The 21,401-nt window shown below is 34.6% G+C and overlaps 1 protein-coding gene across 10 annotated transcripts in view; it reads right to left on the bottom strand.

The window, feature by feature from the left end:
- The window catches only part of WDR7 (WD repeat domain 7), a 375,679-nt gene that overhangs the window by 238,510 nt on the left and 115,768 nt on the right, over window positions 1-21,401 (bottom strand). For 7 of the 10 annotated variants that reach the window (XM_021093595.1, XM_021093602.1, XM_021093599.1 and 4 more), the window contains 3 exons: window positions 7,717-7,815; window positions 5,413-5,531; window positions 2,108-2,231 (listed from right to left, as the gene is read on the bottom strand). In XM_021093595.1, the coding sequence (XP_020949254.1) occupies window positions 2,108-2,231; window positions 5,413-5,531; window positions 7,717-7,815 (342 nt within the window). The remainder of the gene's footprint in view (window positions 1-2,107; window positions 2,232-5,412; window positions 5,532-7,716; window positions 7,816-21,401) is intronic. The other 3 variants (XM_021093608.1, XM_021093613.1, XM_021093616.1) reach the window with 1 other exon arrangement.

Genomic DNA, 21,401 nt, shown 5'->3' with positions numbered 1-21,401 from the left:
CAAAGGCTTCTTGTCTGTCCACCTGCATCTCTCACAGGTGTCCTATCTTAATAAATCTATTTCTTGCCCTAAAAAAAATTTTTTTTTTTTTTGTCTTTTTGCTATTTCTTTGGCCCGCTCCCCACGGCATATGGAGGTTCCCAAGCTAGGGGTCCAATCGGAGCTGTAGTCACTGGCCTACGCCAGAGCCACAGCAACGCGGGATCCAAGCCGCGTCTGCAACCTACACCACAGCTCACTGCAACGCCGGATCGTTAACCCACTGAGCAAGGCCAGGGACCGAACACACAACCTCATGGTTCCTAGTCGGATTCGTTAACCATTGCGCCACGACGGCAACTCCAAAAAAAATTTTTTTTAACTGGAGTTATTAATGTGTGATGTTTCAGTTGTATATGAAATACGTATTTACATTTCTATAGATTATAAATATATTTATTTTAACAAATATATACAGTTTATATATATATATATATATATATATACAGCTTAGGTACTGTTCCATGTGCTTAACAAAGATTCACTCGTTCATGCAAAATAACCCTTTAAAAACCTTACTATCACCTTCACTTAATCTGAAACAAAACTGAGGCTAAAAAGGTTAAGTGTTCAAGGTCACATACTGAATTAAACAACCACTATAGTCACCACTGGCAAATAGCTGGGAGAATTATACCAGTTATAACAATTTTAATCCTTTCAAATCTTTTCATTTTTCCATCTTATACAATTGTGTATGTCTATCTTGACATGTATAATGAATATCTCATTATCAAGAATAAGTGGTCATAACAAAGGGTCTTTCAAAATAAATGCACCTAAAGCCCAAGACAAATTGTCATGGCAAAAAAGTTTTGTTAAAGTTTCATTGAGACTTTATCTTTAAAAAAAAAAAAGGTGGGGGGCTGATTTATTTTGTCTTATACTCAATAAAACAGGTTAAAATTTTAATTCTGAATTCCTCTTTAGGAGAATAAAGAATGAATCAAATGATTCATACATTTGGGAATGAAGCATACTTTTTCTAAAAAAAAAAAATTATGATAGCATAATAAACTTCTACAATGCGCCTTTTTTTGGGGGGTCTTTTGCCTTTCTTAGGGCCACTCCCGCGGCATATGGAGGTTCCCAGGCTAGGGGTCTAATCGGAGCTGTAGCTGCTGGCCTATGCCAGAGGCACAGCAACACAGGATCCAAGCTGCATCTGCGACCTACATGACAGCTCATGGCGATGCTGGATCCTTAACCCACTGAGCAAGGCCAGGGATCAAACCGCAACATCATGGTTCCTAGTAAGATTCATTAACCACTGAGCCATGACGGGAGCTCCCTGAAACTGTACTCTTTAGAAAAAAGATCCTTCAGGAGTTTCCATCCTGGCACTGCAGAAATGAATCTGAAGAGGAACCATGAGGTGGCGTGCTGAATCCCTCGCCTCACTCAGTGGATTAAGGATCCAGCATTGCCATGAGCTGTGATGTAGGTCATAGACATGGCTCAGATTGGGCATGGCTGTGACATAGGCCAGCAGCTACAGCTCCAATTAGACCCCTAGCCTGGGAACCTCCACATGCCACTGGTGTGGCTCTAAAAAGACAAAAGACCAAAAAAAAAAAAAAGAAAGATCCTTCAATCAAAATCCTTGCTGATTTTCCCTTTTTCAATAGTACATTGGTCTAAGCCTACCAGATAGTTCTTAAGGATTCACAATTCCAGCTTCCACTTGGAAAGGATCTGCTTATATTTGCACTTGCATATCATCAGATCAATATCTAAAAAGTTGGAACCCACAATCATAACACTGAAATAGACACAGGCAGATGCTAATATTAAATAGGGTAGAATTATTGATTGAGGATTAACTTTATAAGGCGTCTGTCCATTAGTGAATGTTTTGATATTTAAGTAACTTTTTGCCTTTTCTTTTTTAAACCAAACTCCAAACCATAGGGACTGAGAAAAAGAATGAGCTGAATTTGAGGATCCCCTGTTGCATTTTAAAGTATGATTCACTCTTGCTGATAGGCAGTAGCAAGCACAACTATGACTTTTCGTACTTCCCTGCACATGCATGAGAAGCTCTATAAAAAAGCAGGAGTGCTCTTACGTGATATGACGTGGTCCATGTACTGAGGTAAGTAAGGAGCCCAGGCATCAATGGCCTCCTTCCTTCCCGCCTGCTCAATTCTTCTCAGTTCTGCCAAAAGCAGGGCCTGTGCAGCTTCTCGGACCTAAGACCACAGATCCAGATGCCAAAAAAGGAAGCAGACCAGTGGGTGACATGTTTAAGCACTAGTAAGTTCATAATGAAAGAAAGCTAGAAAATATACAAACCGCATTTATTTACATAAGGAAAACTACTCACCAAACAATGAATTAAGAACTAAAGTGGAATAAATTAGATACAAGCAAATCAAAGATATTTCAATTAATGGTCTCACTGAAAAATACTTTAACACTAATAGAATAATGTTTATTTAATCAGCTTTGGGTTTAAAACTTCATTTTCCAAAACTTTTAAAATATTCTTGCACTTTAATTTAGCATTTTCAATATTTTATTTCCATATAAGTATTACTGTTTTTAAAAAATCACTTCAATTACTAAATATTTCCTTTTAGCCTGAAGAAATTTAACCTTATCTAGTATATTTCTTTATATTATAATGCTAAATTTGTACTGCTTATATAAACATACATATATCAATCCATGCAATTCATGTGGACATGCTAAAACACGCTTAAACAATTTGTTTTCAGGGGAGTTTCCGTCATGGCGCAGTGGTTAACGAATCCGACTAGGAACTATGAGGTTGCAGGTTCGATCCCTGCCCTTGCTCAGTGGGTTAAGGATCCAGCGTTGCCATGAGCTGTGATGTAGGTTGCAGATGCGGCTCGGACACCGCGTTGCTGTGGCTCTGGTATGGGCTGGCGGCTATAGCTCCAATTGGACGCCTATCCTGGGAACCTCCATATGCCGTGGGAGCGGCCCTAGAAAAGGAAAAAAGACAAAAAGGCAAAGAGGCAAAAAGACAAAAAAAAAAAAAAAAAAATTTGTTTTCAACAAGTAAGCAAATGTACTCCTTTGTAATGGCATTAGTTCCATAAAGAAAACTATTTTTCAAAAATAGTTACATAATCTCAGAGTTCCCGTTGTGGCTCAGTGGTTAACAAATCCAACTAAGAACCATGAGGTTGTGGGTTCGATCCCTGGTCTTGCTCAGTGGGTTGAGGATCCGGCGTTGCCGTGAGCTGTGGTGTGGGTTGCAGATGCGGCTTGGATCCTGCATTGCTATGGCTGTGGTGTAGGCCTGGTGGCTGCAGCTCCGATTAGACCCCTAGCCTGGGAACCTCCATATACCATGGGAGTGGCCCTAGAAAAGGCAAAAAAAGGCAAAAAAAAAATAAATAAATAACATAATCTCAGCTCTTCTTTCAATGTGACACGCACTTTTCATTTTGCAGTTTTAGTTTAATTTTGTATTATTTTGGCCCAAGTGCCACAGGCATGGATTCTAACAAGCCAGTCAATGTCAAGTTATGTACCAATCAATTTATTAACTATTTATAACTGAAAAGATAACTCAATAGTGTCTGATAACAGTTCAAATAAAAATTGTTTTTAATTATAACTGACTTTTTTTCTGGCTGTACCTATGGCATGTGGAAGTTTCCAGGCCAGGGATAAAAACCTGCACCACAGCAGAGACAGGAGCCACTGCTGTGACAACGCCAGATCCTTAACCCACTGAGACACATGGGAACTCCTTAATTATAACTGACTTTTGAAGTGAATTCAAACCTCGTTCAAATGTAAAACCATGAAAATTTCAGTATGTTACAATTCCACTTGCAAATGAGTGAAGGGAATCAAGGGAAGTTACAAAAGTGTTATTTAAATTTGGTAAATTAAAAATACTGAGGAGTTCTCACTGTGGTGCAGTGGGTTAAGAATCCAACTGTAGCAGCCTGGGTCACAGCTGTGTTCAGGTTTGATCCCTGGCCTGGGAACTTCCAAATGCTGCAGGTATGGCCATAAAATTTTTTTTTAAATTAAGTAAAAAAATAAAAACACTGAATGATATAAATTGCTTTAGCTATATAGGTCAAATGCTAAAATAAGAAAAATCTGGGAGTTCCCGTCGTGGCGCAGTGGTTAATGAATCCGACTAGGAACCATGAGGTTGCGGGTTTGATCCCTGCCCTTGCTCAGTGGGTTAAGGATCCGGCGTTGCCGTGAGCTGTGGTGTCGGTTGCAGACTCGGCTCGGACGTTGCTGTGGCTCTGGCGTAGGCCGGTGGCTACAGCTCCGATTCAACCCCTAGCCTGGGAACCTCCATATGCCGCGGGAGCGGCCCAAGAAATAGCAACAATAACAACAACAAAAAAGACAAAAGACAAAAAAAAAAAAAAAAAAAATCTGCATAAAACATTTCCAAGTTCCTGGTGATACTATGCTCCAAGCAATTTCTAATACAGCATAAATCCATTAATACAAAAGAATAGCTACCATTTACTGAGCTCCTACCATGTGTCAGACTCTGTACTTTGTTTTACTTGCATTATCTTATTTGATTCTGAGAGCAATCCCATGAGGAATATATTATTATCCCCACGTTACACGTGAGTTTCAAACAGGTTAAGTAAATCGCCTAGGGTCACAAAGTTAATAATTGGCAGAACTGATATTTAAACCGAGGTCTCATCTAATTCCGAAGACCTTCCCCTTCAATTATAATGCCACCTTCCAATGGACTATGGTTATTCACTTAGCATTTGATTGATATAATAATACCTGAATGTGTGAATTAGGGGCAAGTGGCTGGTATATAAGTGCATGTATGTGTATGATCTGTATAGAAATCAATACTTAAGAAACTGTTCCATAAAGCATATAAAACTTTTTATCGAATACTCATTGGATTTTTTTAAAATGTAAATAAACATGCAAGTTGAAACATTACTGTTTAGTATAAAACTGAAAAAACACTGGATTCATATTTTCTATCATATAATAAACAGGTGATAATAAATCAGATAAACATTTTTTGTTTCAAATTTACACTTATCCAATGCATTTTGGTTTTGGTTTTTTGTTTGTTTTCTTTCTTTCTTTTTTTTTTTTAAGGGCTACACCTGCAGCATATAGAAGTTTCCCAGGCTAGGGGCTGAATCAGAACTACCGCTACCAGCCTATGCCACAGCCACATCAACACCAGATCTGAGCCATATCTGCAACCTATGTCACACCTTGCAGCAACATCGGATCCTTAATTCACTGTGTGAGACCAGGGATTGAACCAGCATCCTCACAGACACTAGTCGGGTTCTTAACCCACTGAGCCACAACAAGAACTCCCTCCAACGTGTTTTTAATGTTTTTGTTTTTCTATCCATTTCACCTTGATATTACCTCCAAGCATCGATCCTGCCATCTCCGAGCCAGCATCTCCAGAAGTGGAGGCCTAAATTTGTCCAATCCCAGTAGATCAGGCAGCATAACACAATGCATAGCAGCCAACTGACTCCATCCTGTCATAAGGTAATATATTAAAAAACTTTTAAACACTTTGGCATTCCTTAATTCATACACTTTTCTATATGTAAGCATACCAAAAACAAACAAAAAGGGCAGACCTACAAAATTATGCTATAAATTATTTTAATTTATTGTTAGATATTTTGTACAAAGACATATCAAATGCATTTCATCTCCAAATAATTTAATTGGGGCTTATAAGAACTCTCAAATTCTTAAATAAAAACAAATTTCCACATAAAGTATATACTAATTCCGTAAGAAAAAAATACATTCTAAATAGTCCCTCTAAAATAAGATACTTATTCAGGGTTAGGAAAGCTTGAAAATAAACACACACTAGAGCTATAGACTTGAACCTTCTGTCAGTTAAGAGGGCATGCACACAGATAGCCAAAGATAGGTTCATGTCACTTAAGGTCTGGCTATCTGGCCATCATATCAGTCAAGAGAGGCATCTCCCCTTCTCTTCAGAGGGTCTTTAATTAAGGTACTTACTGATCCCTTTTCTTATAAAAGGAATCAGAAGTATAGTTACAACTGTAACTAAAATAAGTAAACTAACACCAATTTTGAGAGGAAAAAGTGAATTCCTACATTCCACAAACTAAGAACTTAATCTAAAATTCATAAAATTTTAAGTATCATTAACTCTAATCTATGAGAATAAAAGTTATTTTTTCCAAAATTCTAACCCACAATATGGAACTTAATTATATAAAGACAACAAACAGTGTAAACCAAAAAAAAAAAAGTGTAAACCACTGCAATATTTAAAAGTACTAGTATCAAAGTAACAATACCCAGACATTCTCAAATAGTCATTTTAATCTCATTTTAAAGGTGTCTGTTAAAAGGTGAATTATCTGTGACCACAGAATTTTAGCAAATCAGTGTTTTGAAATAATCTAAGCTGTAGTATTCTAAAACAACAACAAAAACTCTACCATAAAACTCAAAATGACTATTGGGATTGTTAATAAGAGTGAGTGAGTAAGAGAGTATGAGAAGCCACCTATGTAAAAATTCATTCTTTCAGTAAGGAAATTCTCATCAACTGAGAATATATAATTGCATTAATTACGGTGAAAAGCAAACACATTTTAGATTATAATTTATTTTCAACAGAGGAACATATATATACATATATACACACACAAATATATATAGACAAATTACTATCTAGTAACTTCTTAAAGTGTTTTAATGTCTCACAAATGTATGAAGTGCATTTATGAGCTAAATTTGAATGTGAAGATGATTCTCACCATGGTCCAAAGTCAATACCTAATTTTTGAATGAATAAATTACTACCTTTCACAACAGCTTACCACGTAAGACCCTAATTATATTTGTTAAAACCCAATCTTAACATACAAATCTTATTATAGGTCTATGACAAGGAAACCAAACAAAAAGTGAGTTATACTTCTTATGTTCTCATGTTTTCTTTCCAAAGGAAGATTACTTAGAACACAAGCTCTGTACTTTATGCATACTGCATCATTCTTTCCATTTGAATAGACTGGTATATTGCTTTTAGTGAAGAGTCATATCATCCTGGGTTACATATGAGACTTTGTAAATTTCCCTCTTTTTGTGTTACACAAACTGGTGAAGATTGAGCCCACAATAAAAGGAGTGAATATAATGCAGAGCTCAGAAGTTCCATCGAGCTTCCAGTTAATATAAATAATCCTAGATGGATCTTGAGGAATAAAGATTTGTAGATTTCATTCACATTTTCAGAGCTCCAAAAATACTTTCCCCTATAACCAGGGCATATATTGTGTACAGAGAACACAGTGTGTCTGTCACAGAGCAATGGTACATGAAAAATAAATTATTTAGCCCTAACACCACAGATGACATGGCAAACATCATCATGAAAACCAATCCCCTTTTTAATATCTACTTCCTATCAAAGATTAGCATCTTTGCGCTTTTTTAATAGCATTCTAGACTACTGGAAACAAGGTTTATACCAGCCAGGAAAAACATTATATTTTCATAATCAACCCTTATCATTGACATTAGCACATCAAGTTATAAAAGGGAAAACTTTTGGATCCCATACATAACGAAGCAGATGAATGTACAAATTAGATAAAAAGAACATGTCGTACCAGAATAAAGCATAGACTGAAAGGAAGTTGTTAGAAAGTTGAGAGAGAATACCTTCATTTACTAAGAAACAGGTATGTAAAGCAGGAGTAGAAGCAGGGTCAGAGCCAGAGTGATCAGCATCAGACCGAGCGGAAACGACAGGTGCAGCAACTTGCAGAGGAAAATAGAAGAAATAAAGGGGAGAGAATTGAGATACAGTGGTTTCTGAAAAAAAGCTCAGTATTAGTGAAGAATGAAAAACAAAGCTGGCAAAATATAGTAAATGTAGAACTGAAAAATGATGTTTTAATCAGAAGGGCATGATTGGTAAAGATTACAGCAGTGAAATGACATATTTTATTGAACAACAATCCCAGCATAGGTCAAATTCCTCTTAAAACCAAAATCTGAATTGATGCATCAACTAATACAAAAAATAGTTCTAAAATAACGAAGGTTAAAATGAAAAAATGACAACAAAGATATTAAGAATATGCAAAAACAGAATTCCATTTTTAAAATGTGTCAGATAATGAAAAGTTTATATTCATCTTCAGACTATCGATTAACTTTTTTTCTAATAATTTCCTAAAATTACGTCTAAATCATGTTTTAACATTTCAAAACAATATTCACTGAGATCATTTCAATTTTCTACTCCTTTTAATAAAAACTCAATTTAAAATATACCAACTTGTAAAATACAACAAACTTTAAGTTAAATATACTTAATACTTAACTCTTGTTGGAAGATTCCTAAATATAGCTCCATTCTTCAGAGTTCAAAAATATTTTGATGATACAAATGTTTTATAGTCTAAAATGATTACTGGGAATGTTATAATCCTTATAGAATAGATGCAACAATCTCCCCCCCAAAAGTTATGTTACCAGGAAAATGTTCATCTTAAATTATCATATGAAAAGGCAAAAGGAGCGTATGGCACACACATTCTACAACTAGAGGTCAATGTTAAGATTTAGAGGTCACCATTTGACACTTCCTTCCTATGGAGAAATTACCATATGTCATGCACAAGCATCTTCAAATTAATCCCTCTTCTTTCTTCTGTCATTGAACAGCAATAGGTTTGGGCTCCTGAACAGATTAAGCATTGTCTGCTGAATGATATGTTTGCTTTTCATGCAGTGAAGTTCTTTTGTAACTACAGGACAGCTGCATGAAAACAACTTTTCATAATTTCCACACGAATGCATCATAATGTCAATCAGGCACGTGTGAGGTAAACAGGAAAACTAAAAGAAGTGTATGAGTAGGAATAAAAAATAGAAAATCCTATTCCGTAAACCCTGAAAAGCACATCTTGCAAACCTGAAAGTTAAATCTGGGAAATTTTAATTTCTTTTTTACTGTAATAGACCACTTTTTTGTTCCTTATACAATCATAAGCATTTTATAACGTTATGAATGACTCTCAACTATATATTTCATAAGATCTAAGGACTCTTTTCTAATTTCACAAATAAATCCCCAATATTTCTATATATTTCACTGAATAATTTTTTATCACTTTTAATTACAAAATCAGTTATTATGGCCTATAAAACATTCACTTCCTCATGCAAAAAGCTCGTAAGCCATGGTGGCAAGGAGTAAATTTTCAGGTTTTAGCGTTCATGCTATCTAAATTGTGGCAAAAGTTCCTCTACTGGTTTCCAACAGTTGGGGCTTTTCCATAATTTCACTTTAAATAAAGGAGAAGCGATTACTAGCCTTGAAAAGCCTGTGTGATCTTCATCTGATTTTATTATTAATTCTGAAAGGACACTAGAATGGAAGGTGAGAAAATTCAATACAAATAAACAAAAGTTTAGGACTAAGTGATTATTACCATAGCTAGGTGAAATATGGAGTGGGATTAAACTCCAATGTTTTCCCTAAATCACAAATCTAATGGAAACTAGAAATGCTACTAGAAAAAAACTGCTAGAATAAGAGTGTGTCTTAATAGACTAATGTTCAATATATGTAACTTTATTTTTAATGAGAGAAATAAACAGATTCTCTGAGTACTATATTTTTGGAGTCCTATTTAAATGATACTGTATGTAGAAAAAGCCATTTAACACTTTCTTTCAATAAATTCAGTGGGCACTAAAAATTAAAGAAAAAGACTGTAATAGAATCAAGGAATCATATTTACTATGCTTTAAAAATCTCTGCATCACCATCAAAAAATCCTTTATTCAAACTACCTCATAACTGAAACTGCAGAATCTAGACCTATTTTCATAATTCATTGAGAATATTGAAATTAAACTCTGCTAGATCTTTTAAAACTGTCCACATATAGAAAAATCAGGGGAGTTCCCGTCGTGGCGCAGTGGTTAACGAATCCGACTAGGAACCATGAGGTTGCGGGTTCGATCCCTGCCCTTGCTCAGTGGGTTAAAGATCTGGCGTTGCCGTAAGCTGTGGTGTAGGTTGCAGACGCGGCTTGGATCCCGAGTTGCTGTGGCCCTGGCGTAGGCCGGTGGCTACAGCTCCGATTCAACCCCTAGCCTGGGAACCTCCATATGCCGCGGGAGCGGCCCAAGAAATAGCAACAATAACAACAACAACAACAAAAAAAAAGACAATAGACAAAAGACAAAAAAAAAGAAAAATCAGCAATAGAAATTAGAAGGAAAAATACCAATACCATAATAAAAAGCTCAAGATTTAATGACATATAATAAATCTGAGTAAGTTATGTGCAGCACTGAACATTGGAGATTTACACCACAAAACATAAGCAAGCATTTAATTTCTTAAAACAGAAGAGCTGTCAGGTCAACTACCAATTTGCTCCTCTTATTAAGGATGAGCAAAACACAAGGGAAAACAGTCTTTGCACAGCTTCGAAACAGTGACAGAACTGACCCAAGTTCTCTTATTTTACATGGGAAAGTTCTTTAAGTAATGTTCCAGCTAAGAGCCTCTTCACAACTGCTTACTCACACATGAAAAGATGGATGAAGATAACAAGTGTACAAACATATGCTCTGGGTTCCATTGAAATAGCACGTATATAAGTACTTGACAATGTCCACGGTTTCAGTCTTCATTTGAAATCTGATTTTAAACTCCATTTTTCCCAGCTGCCATTGTGAATATTAAAAATACAAATAGGAAAGAAAACCAACATACTCTGGTAGCAAGTGCTCTCTACATATTGGTCTAAAGCTCATTATCCTCCCAGTAGATGAACACGAATGGCCCCCTCAACATATTTTTCAGAAGGAAAAAAGAAAGAAAACATAGACACTACAGAAAACCTAACGCAATGTCTAAAAAAGTAGGTTTTTCAAAACTAAATACTGAAAATAAATAAATAAGTAAAATTATTCAACAATGGATCACTTTGAAGTGTTATATGATAACTGTGAAGCTTTGAGAGGGGGAGGATAGAGAATGAGAAAAGCTGAAAAACAATGAGAAGTTAGGAAACTTAGAGTCAATCATCTACCTAATACAAAAAAGTCTTCCACATGGGGTATGCCATCTAATATACAGATCTTAGAGAAACATTTGCCTTTTTATAAACTTCTTTTATGTCCACATTTTCATCTTAAGTAGACAGGCATTCTAGTCATCTTTTAAATCCACGTGAAGCATTACGATAAATCATTAATCAAACATAAGGAAAAAGGATACCCTAAAAACACTGTAAAAGAAGGGCACAAAGAGCTACAGGCAGTAAAGTAATACAAAGTTTCAGGTGGAAGAAAGGATAAGGACCTGCCATAAAGCAGAACGAATATACCGCCCCAGACGATACTCTGACAGACAGATGTACATCAAGGCAAAATATAAAGGTGTCAATAATGTGTCACTATAATGTGTAATACAGTCACACCACTAAGCCTCTAGATTACCATTGGATTACATCAAAATTAGAGTAAGTTCAGATAGTTTTATGTTGGCCTATAACTCCAGCCAAAGAGTCTTAAAAAAAAAAAAAAATCCTTCAGTAAAAAATCCTTCAGGAGGAGACCCAGTAAAAGGTCTCCTTCATTACTAATGTCCAAAACAAATAAATAAGCAAGACTAAAACCGTGTGGAAAGAGTTCATTATAGTGAAAGATAAAATTAGAAATTTCTGCAGTGGCGCAGTGGGTTAAGGATCTAGCACTGTCTCTGTGGCAGTGCGGGTTCAATCCCCAGCCAAGGGCAGTGGGCTGAGGACCCAGCGCTGCCACAGCTACGGCATAGGCTGTACCTGAGGCTGGGATTTAATCCCTGGCCCAGGAACTTCCAAGTTCCGTGGGTGCAGCCAAAAAAAAGAAAAAAGAAAGGAAAAGAAAAGAAAAGAAAAGGATAACATAAATACTAACTTGAATTAGACATAGGAAGACTATATAAATTTTCTTCCATTTGATTAACATAATAAGGGCCTACTCCATGCCAGGTACTGGGCTAAATATATAAAAACTCATAAAAATTAGACAAAGATGCTCCAAAGTACTAGGAATCTGGTAGGAAAAGCAAATAAGTAGCCAACTAAAATCATAAACTGCACTCTTCTGGATCTCCTCCACTAGACATAAGCTCCTGGAAGGCAGGTATCTCTTCTGTCAGCCCTTTGAGCCTTAGTTCCTAGTTATTGACACATTGACTCTAGAAGCATAAACAGTAGGCATCTATAGATTCATTCATTCAACAAATATTTACCAAGTTCCTCCTATGTACCAGTCACTATTCCAAGCACTTGTGATAAATCAGTGAACAAAAGAAAAAAAAGTCCCTGCTCTCTGAGCTTCCAAAGCAGACCAAAGTTTGAGCTTTTGCAATTAAATTATAGCTGCTGCAATATTTTTTAAAAAGGCACCTAAGTTCAAACACAAAATTTTAAGGAGCTCTCAGGTCCATCCATTGGCCTGATATATACTCTGAGTTTTTTGCTACAGATCCTGGAAAAGGATAAGTAACTATTGGTTAATTTACCTAAATGATTCCTGAGATAATTTAACAATGACTACCTCTTACTTTTAGGTTTAAACACCCTAAATTGAATCCACTTCTGAAAAATAAAATTGCAAATAACATAACAAAGCTTTAAATCTTTAAGTTGCCTAGATTTGCCTCCACACCTAACCCTGAATAAAGATGCTGCTACAAACATAAAGATATGGTCACACTCGAGATAAGCTCTAAAGACACAGACTTTTGCCATGAGGCTGCTGAATTGATATAGAGAAGCACAACATGTCAGAATATAGAAAAGGTTAACACCATGGTCAGATTCAGGGTTGTTTGTCCCTTTCTCAAGGAAGATGTTTTATAAACCGCACAATCAAATATCTTTTTTTTTTTTTTTTTTTTAAGGGCCTCACTCACAGCATATGGAAATTCCCAGGCCAGGGGTCAAACCGGAGCTGCGCTGCTGGCCTATACCACAGCCACAGCAAAGCAGGATCTGAGCCATACACTACACTATAGCTCACATCAATGCTGGATACTTAACCCATTGAGTGAGGCCAAGGATCGAACCTGCATCCTCATGGATACCAGTTGGGTTTGTTACCCACTGAGCCACAACATGAACTCCCTAATATCTAATAATTAAATTCTATCTCTATCAAAAAGTACATGACTGCCAATAAATATTAACTATTGGAAAACAGTGAATTAACAAGCCCATGAAATACCCTGATCTTGTTTTCAAGAAGTTATGTTAGCAAAACTATATCATCTTTACTCTCAGGCCCAAATGCCTATAAAAGATTCAATCTCCAGCTAAAGTCTTTACTCCATATAGATTATTTTGAAGCTGAACATGTATTAGCCAACATACAGGTGGCAGTTTATCGAAAACAAGCATATTCATGTTTGCAATGCAACATGAAAAGTAAATTGTGAGTCAATGTGTGCTACAGTGGGATTAAGGACAATAAAATATAAGGAAAGAGGAAAATGTTTAAAAGAAAACCAATGTAGAAGAAGTCAGAGTAGAAAGATGAGAATATATAATACTCTGCTGAAGAGCAGTCAGAAAACAGAGTGTGTTATCTGTATCTCTTACCAATTCCTACCCTGCATTGGTTATTTATGTTTGTGTGTTATCTACTAGAAGCAAATAAACTATTCAAGAGTGCATACACCAGACTAATCTCTCTTCATCTCAAACAAATTTGTTTGGAGGAAAAAAATGCCTAATAAATATTTATTAAAGAATCATTACATTTCAGGAGTTCTCATTGTGGCTCAGTGGGTTTAAGAACTGATCCATAAGGATGCAGATTCGATCCCTGGCCTTCTTCAGTAGGTTATGGATCCAACTTTGCTGCAAGCTGTAGTGTAGGGTCACAGATGTGGCTTGGTTCCCTTGTTGCTGTGGCTGCGGCGTAGTCCAGCAGCTGCAGCTCCAATGCGACCCCTAGCCTGGGAACTTCTATATGCCGCTAGTGTAGCTGTAAAAAGGAAGTAAAAGAGAAAGAAACTTTACATTTCAACATTCAGATAATAAGTGGGTTTTGTAATGCCATCCTAAAGAATTTTACTATGTAGCTCTCAGTACAGATAATGAAAATTCATTAAAAATCTATAGCTCATGGAGGTATTCAACAGAGTACTCAGGAAGGTCCTGCCTCAGTGATGGGAAATGACAGGCTTTTGATGGAGCACTACTCCAAATCTACCTAACAAGTAATAAAAGCAAGATCAGAAAAAGATCAAACTGTTTCCAAGTAACTGAAGCTCAAGAAGCTTCAAATATCTGGTAAAATTCAAATATCTGCCATCTAATCAAAGATTTCCAGGCATGCAAAGAGTCAGGAAAGCACAGTCTATAATGAGAAAAAAAAAATTAAAATCAACCTAGAATTGACAAAGATGTCAGAACTATCAACTAAGGATGCTAAAACACTTAACATAACTGTAACCTATATATTTTTAAGTTAGAGGCAAGGAGAATACAAAAAAGACCCCAGGGAGTTCCCTGATGGCTCAGTGGGTTAAGTATCTGGAATTGTCACTGCTGTGGTTAAGATCACTGGTGTGGTACAGGCTGGATCCCTGGCTTAGGAATTTCTGCATGCCACAAGTATGGACAAAAAAAAAAAAAAAAAGACCCCAATCAAAATTTTAGACACAAGCCACAATGAAATACATATTGGATGAGATTAATAACAGGTTAGTCATTGCCAAGAACAGATGGAGAACTTGAAGACACGGAAAAGAAATTACCTAATCAAAACAGATAAAAATGAATCAAAAAAAATAAAAAAGAGTATCAGTGAAGCAAGTTCAAGTGGCCTAATGTACCTGTAACTTGAATCCCCTAAAGAGAGCTGAGATGGGGAGGATAGAAAGAATATTTGAATAATAATGATTGAAAACTTTTTAAATAAGTGAAACATATAAAACTAAGAAGTCTGAATAATTCCAACCATAAAAACATGAAAACCACACCAAGGAACTTCATAATAATCAAATTTTTCAAAATCAGTGATAAAGAGAAAATATTAAGCAGCAAGAATTAATTAAAAAAAAATCTTTTGAACAGAGAAAGATAAGGATGATATCAGAATTCTTGTTTGAAACAATACAAGCAAGGAGACAATACAGTAACATTTTTAAAGTACCAAAAGATTAAAACGGTCAATCTAGAATGATATGCTGAAAAAAAAAATTAAAAATCAGAGGCAAATAAATATGTTTTCAGACATACAAATGCTGAAAGAATAGCAGATCCCCACTACAAGAAATGTTAAAGTGAGTGCAATGTTAGGCAGAAGGAAAATTATACCAGATAGAATACTAGATCTACACAACAGAATAAACATCACTAAAAATGGTAACTCTATAGATAAAATGTATGTTTTTTTCTTATTACTAAAGCCTCTTTAAAATACAACTATTAAACACAAATAACAACAATGATTTCTGAGATTTTGTAACATATTTAAAAGAGAAACTCACGACAAAAATAACGTAAGGGCTAGAAGTGAAAAATCCACTCATGACAAAAATAATGTAAGGGCTAGAAGTGAAAAATCCAAGTAAAATATCATAAGGATTTTATATTAAATGTCAAATGCTATAATATCACTTCTAGATACACTGTGATAAGTTATAGGGTTAGACTAGAAACTCTAAAATAAACCAGTAAAATAATAAAATAGTAACTACCTAATAAGCTAATAAAGAAGATAAAATGGAATCATAAAAAATACTCTATTATTCTGAAAGAGAATAAAAAAAGGAAAAGAAGAAACAATGAATACATGGGACAAGGAGAAAAATAAATAGCAGAATGACTGACTCAAATCTAATGTATTAACAATCAAACTGAATATAAATGGTTTAACTGCCCCAGTTAAAAAGCAGGTCAGCTTGCCTATAAGAAATGTATTTTATGTAAGGATAACTTGATCCCCTTGCTGTACAGTGGGAAAATAAAATAAAATAAAATAAAATGTATTTTAAATATAAAGACCCAAATAGGGGAAAAATAAAAGGATGGGTAAAGATATGCTGTACTAATAGTAACCAAAAATGCTGAAATGGCTATATTATTATAAACAAAGTAGATTTCAAAGCAAAGTATATTATCAAGGAAAAGAGGCTATTTTATACTGACAAAAAAATAAAAAATAAGAAAACAATTCTAAAGGCTTATGCACCTAATAAAATAAATCAAGCAAAAACTTACAGAAATTCAGTAAGAATAAACAAATCCATAACCACAGATTTCAATACCCGTATCTAAACAATAGAACCAAGTGGGCAGAAAAATCAGTCAGTATATGCTAAACTTGAATGCTCTCAAGCAACCTGACCTGACATTTATGAAACACTCCACCCAAGAGCAGCAGGATACAGTCATCTGAGGTGCACACAATATATTGACCATGAAAGACCATATTTAGGGCCATGTTTAAGTCTCAATATTCAAATGATTCAAACATACAAAATATGCTATCTGACCATAAATTAAGAATCAATAGCAGAAAGATCCTTGGAAAGTTCCCAATGTTTGCACATTTATCACAACAATAAATTACCCATGGATGAAAGAAAAAGTCAAAAGAATGATTAAAAGGACAACATAACAAACTATGTGGGATGCCTTAGGGGTAAAGCTGTACTTAGGGGTATATTTGCAGTGCTGACTGCCTCTATTAGAATAAAAAGAAGAAAATTTTGAAATCAATGACCTCAGGTTCTACCTTAAAAAAAAAAAAAAAAAAAAAAACCTAAAAAATAAAAGCAAATTTAAAGCAAAAGAAATGAAATAATAACAACCAAAGCAGAGAAAATGAAATGGAAAACAGAAAAACAGTAAATAAAAACTGATGAAACCAAAGCTTATTAAGATCCATAAAACTGCTAAGTTACTAGCCATGCTGATCAGGAGAAAAAGAGAAAAAACAAAAATTACAAATAACAGAAATTATAGGATATCATTTCAAGTCCTATAGACGTGATATTGAAAAGAAAATATGAGAATATTAAACAACTTTTTGCCAATAAATAACACAAACGAGCAAAGTCCACCCAAGACAAAATTAAAAAAAAAAAAACCCTAAATAGCTCTATATCTATTAAAGTATTTAAATGCGTAGTTAAAAATCTTCTCATAAGGAAAACCCCATACCTACATAATTTGGCCAAACAGGTAAAATAAGTAAAAAAAAAAAAAAAAAAAAGTAACAATTCTACACAAACCCTTCCAGAAAACACAAGAAAACAGATAACATCTTAACTCATTCTGTGAGACCAGCATTATTACCCTGTTACCAATATTGAACAAATACATTACGAAAATGAAAATATAGACCTAAATCACCAAGACCATACAACAAAAGCTCTTAACAAAATTTTAGCAAATTATATCCAACAATCTATAAAAAGAATAATTCATCATGACCAAATACGATCTACCCAAGGATTGCAAGGTTTTTTAAACAGTAAAAAGACAATAAAGGAGAAAAACATTTGATAATTTCAACAGACACAGAAAAAAATCACCTGACAAAATCTAATATCCATTCACAATTTTTAAATCTCAACAAATGAGGAATAAGAGGGCACTTTCTCAACTTACAGCTTATCCAGAAAAATTTATAGCCAACATCATACTTAAGAGTAAAAGACTGAATGCTTTATCCCTATAATTGGGAATGAGGCAAGGATGTCTGTTCTAACTTCAATTCAACATCTTTCTGTAAGTGTACACCTATGCAATAAGGTAAGAAAAATAAAACGCATACCAACTGAAAAGAAGTAAAAAGAAAAAAGAGAAGAAAAGAAGTGAAATTATCTTTATTTACAGATGACATGATTTTTTGAATATACTCTAAAATAAGAAGGGCTGAAAAATCAGTAAGTAACCATCAATCTTAAGAAGTTTAAAAAAATAATACTAACAGCATACTGAATCTAAAGGAAGTGGGGGAAGTAAAGAGAGAGCAGAATTTCTTGAAATAGAAAAAATATGCCACCTTACACAAGCCAGAATGGCCATCATCAAAAAGTCTATTAAAAAAAAAAAGTCTATAAACAATAAATGCTGCAGAGGGTGTGGAGAAAAGAGAACCCTGTTCCAACTGTTGCTAGGACTGTAAATTAGTGCAACTGTATGGAAAACAGCATGGAGATTCCTAAAAAAAAAAAAAAAAAAAACTAAAAACAGAATTACCATTATGATCCAGCAATTCCACTACTGGGCATCCATCCAAAGAAAACTACAACTCAAAAAGATACATTTAACTCAATGTTCACTGCACCACTATATACAATAGCCAAGACATGGAAGCAACCTAAATGTCCATCAACAGAGGAGTGGATAAAGGTGTGTTAAATATATACAATGGAATATTATTCAGCTATAAAAAAAGAATGAAATAATGACATTTGGAGCAACATAGATGGACCTAGAAATTATCATGCTAAGTGAAGTTAGTCAGACAGTGAGACACAAACATCATATGTTATCACTTATATGTGGAATCTAAAAAAGGATATAATGTGCTTATTTGCAGGACAGAAACAGACTCACAGACTTTGAAAAACTTATGATTAGCAAAGGAGAAGGTTGCGGTAGGAGATGGACTGGGGGTTTGGGATGGAAATGTTCTAAAATTAAGGTTGTGATGATGATTGTACAGCTATAAATATAATGAAATTCACTGAATTAAAAGAAAAAATATCCATTAGAAAGGATAAACAAAGAACCTTGCCTTCAGTAAAAGCATTAAGAAGATTGATAAGGTCCTATTAAGATTAATCAAGAAAAAAGAAATATACAAATGATTTTTATCAGGAAAAAAAAATGGAGACACCAGCACATCACCATGAATACTAAAGGAATTAAAAAGATAAGATAATGCTATCTTTTCAAATGCAAACAAATTTGAAAACTTAAAACTGGAAAAACCCTAAATATATACTACATAATGAAACTGACACAAAAAGCAGCAGAAAGTCTGAAGAGTCATTTAACATGAGAGAAACAGAACTCAGACTTTTAAAACTCTCCAAAAGAAAACTCTAAGTCTAAATACAGCAAATTCTACTGCACATTTATGAAATAAATGATGCCAATATTACACATATTCTATCTAAAAACAGAAAAAGAAGATTCTCCAATCCATTTTCTGAAACCTGAATAATGCAAGACCTTATAAAGACATTAGAAGAAAGAAAACTTTTCCTAAATAAAAAACATTAAACCAAATGCAATAACATATAGGACGGTAATAAATCACAAGATTGCTTTTATTCCGGAATGCAAAAATTGATTCATGTTCTAAATTCATCACATTAATAGAATAAAAATAAATTATATAAACACCTCAATACGGAAAAAGCAAGACAAAATACAACATACATCGATGATAAGCATTCAGCAAAGGAATAGTAAATTTCTTAAATTTTCTGCAAAAGCATATAGGAAATATCATAGTTAGGAAAGCCAAAAAGTTTTCCCTTTGATATTAGGAATAAAAAAGCTGTCCCATATGATTGTCTATAAGATCAAAGGAATCTACAGAAAAGTATTACTGTTAACAGGTGAATTTAGCAAGATTCTTTGATATAAGGTCAATATACAAAAATCAACTGCATTTCAGTATCAGGGGCACAGAAAATGAAGAAATTTCAAGAATATATTAAAAATCTAATATTTAGGAATAAATCTAACAGAGGATATATAAGACCTCTACCCAGAAAACCATACAAGAGTTATGATATCTAAATAAGATCTAAGTAAATATAGAGATATATCAAGTTGATGAATTAAATGAGTGAATCCCATTAAGATAATAATTCACCCCCAAATGAGCTATAAATTCCACAAAAATTGAAGTTAAAATCAGGAGTTCCTGTCGTGGTGCAGTGGAAACGAATCCGACTAGAAACTATGAGGTTGCAAGTTCGGTCCCTCGCCTCACTTAGTGGGTTAGGGATCTGGTATTGCCACAAGCTGCGGTGTAGGTTGCAGATGCAGCTTGGACCCAGTGTTGCTGTGGCTGTGGTGTAGGCCAGCAGCTGTAGCTCCAGTTAGACCCCTAGGCTGGGAACCTCCATAAGCCACAGGTGCGGCCCTAAAAAGACAAAAAGACGAAAAAAAAAAAAAATCGCAGTAGATCTTTGTGACAACAAGAAAATGGTTCTAAAGTTTATACTGAAATTCAGAGACAAAAACAGCCAAGAATTCTGTATGAAGAACAGGTAGGAAGATGTGATCTATTAAATACCAAGTCTTACTATAAAGCTATAGGAATTAAGGCACAGGGATACACAAACAAATCAATGGGCTCAAACAGCTCAGAAACAGACCACATTATATAAGGACATTTTATTTAAGACAAAGATGGCACTGCAAAGCAGTGGGGAAAGAAGCATCTCTCGACCAATTTGGTATCATATGAGAGTAAAATTGAAATAGGACTGCTGCTTCACATAATATTCAAAATTAAAGTCTAGGCAGCTTGTAGATCTAAATGAGAAAAGTAAAATTAGAAAGCTTTGAAAGAAAAGAGAGAAGAATATCCTCATCTCAGAGTAGGGACATCAGGATAACTTCTTAAAAAGGACACAAAATATTAATCATAAATTAAAATATTGATATGCTGGATGTATTAGCTATACAAAAATGGCTAAACTAGAAAAGATGGAAAATATTACATGTTGACTAGGATATCTTACCAGCTGTGTATTAGAGGTCTCACTGACCCATATCCTAGCTAATACACTTAGGAAAACATGTTAACACTATCTATAAAGCTGAAGGTAAATATATGCAGAAATTCCACTTCTGGTTACTTGCACAACAGCAAAGCTTATAATATACACTAATGCAAATACAAAAATGTTTATAGCAGAATTGAATTACTTATGAAAACCAAACACTGGAAATAATCCAAATGTCTATTGACAGAAAAAGAATGAATAAATTATGGTCTATTCATTCATCAGAATCTCATACATAGCAATAAAATGAACAATGGAAATGAGCAAGTTATAATCACATGGAACACTGATAAGTCTTACAAAAAAGTAGCTAAACACAAGAAAATACATATTCCATGGCTGACTGAATTCGTATAAAATTCAAAACACAAGCAAAACTATACTATAGTGTTTAGGGATTTAAACTTAGGTTACCATAACCATAAAGAAATGAGAAGTGATTTCCCAAAAGTCAAGATAGCAGTTACCCTCGGAAGAAGAGAGTACACTGACTGGGAGGGAACGTGAAGGAGGCTTCTGCAGTGCTGGCAAGGTTCTATTTCTTGCCCAAGGATAT

This window comes from Sus scrofa, chromosome 1, assembly GCF_000003025.6.
Source record: "Sus scrofa isolate TJ Tabasco breed Duroc chromosome 1, Sscrofa11.1, whole genome shotgun sequence".
Lineage (NCBI taxonomy): Eukaryota > Metazoa > Chordata > Mammalia > Artiodactyla > Suidae > Sus > Sus scrofa.
The sequence above is the reverse complement of the archived record's forward strand: the minus strand, read 5'-3'. Positions and strand labels throughout refer to the sequence as shown.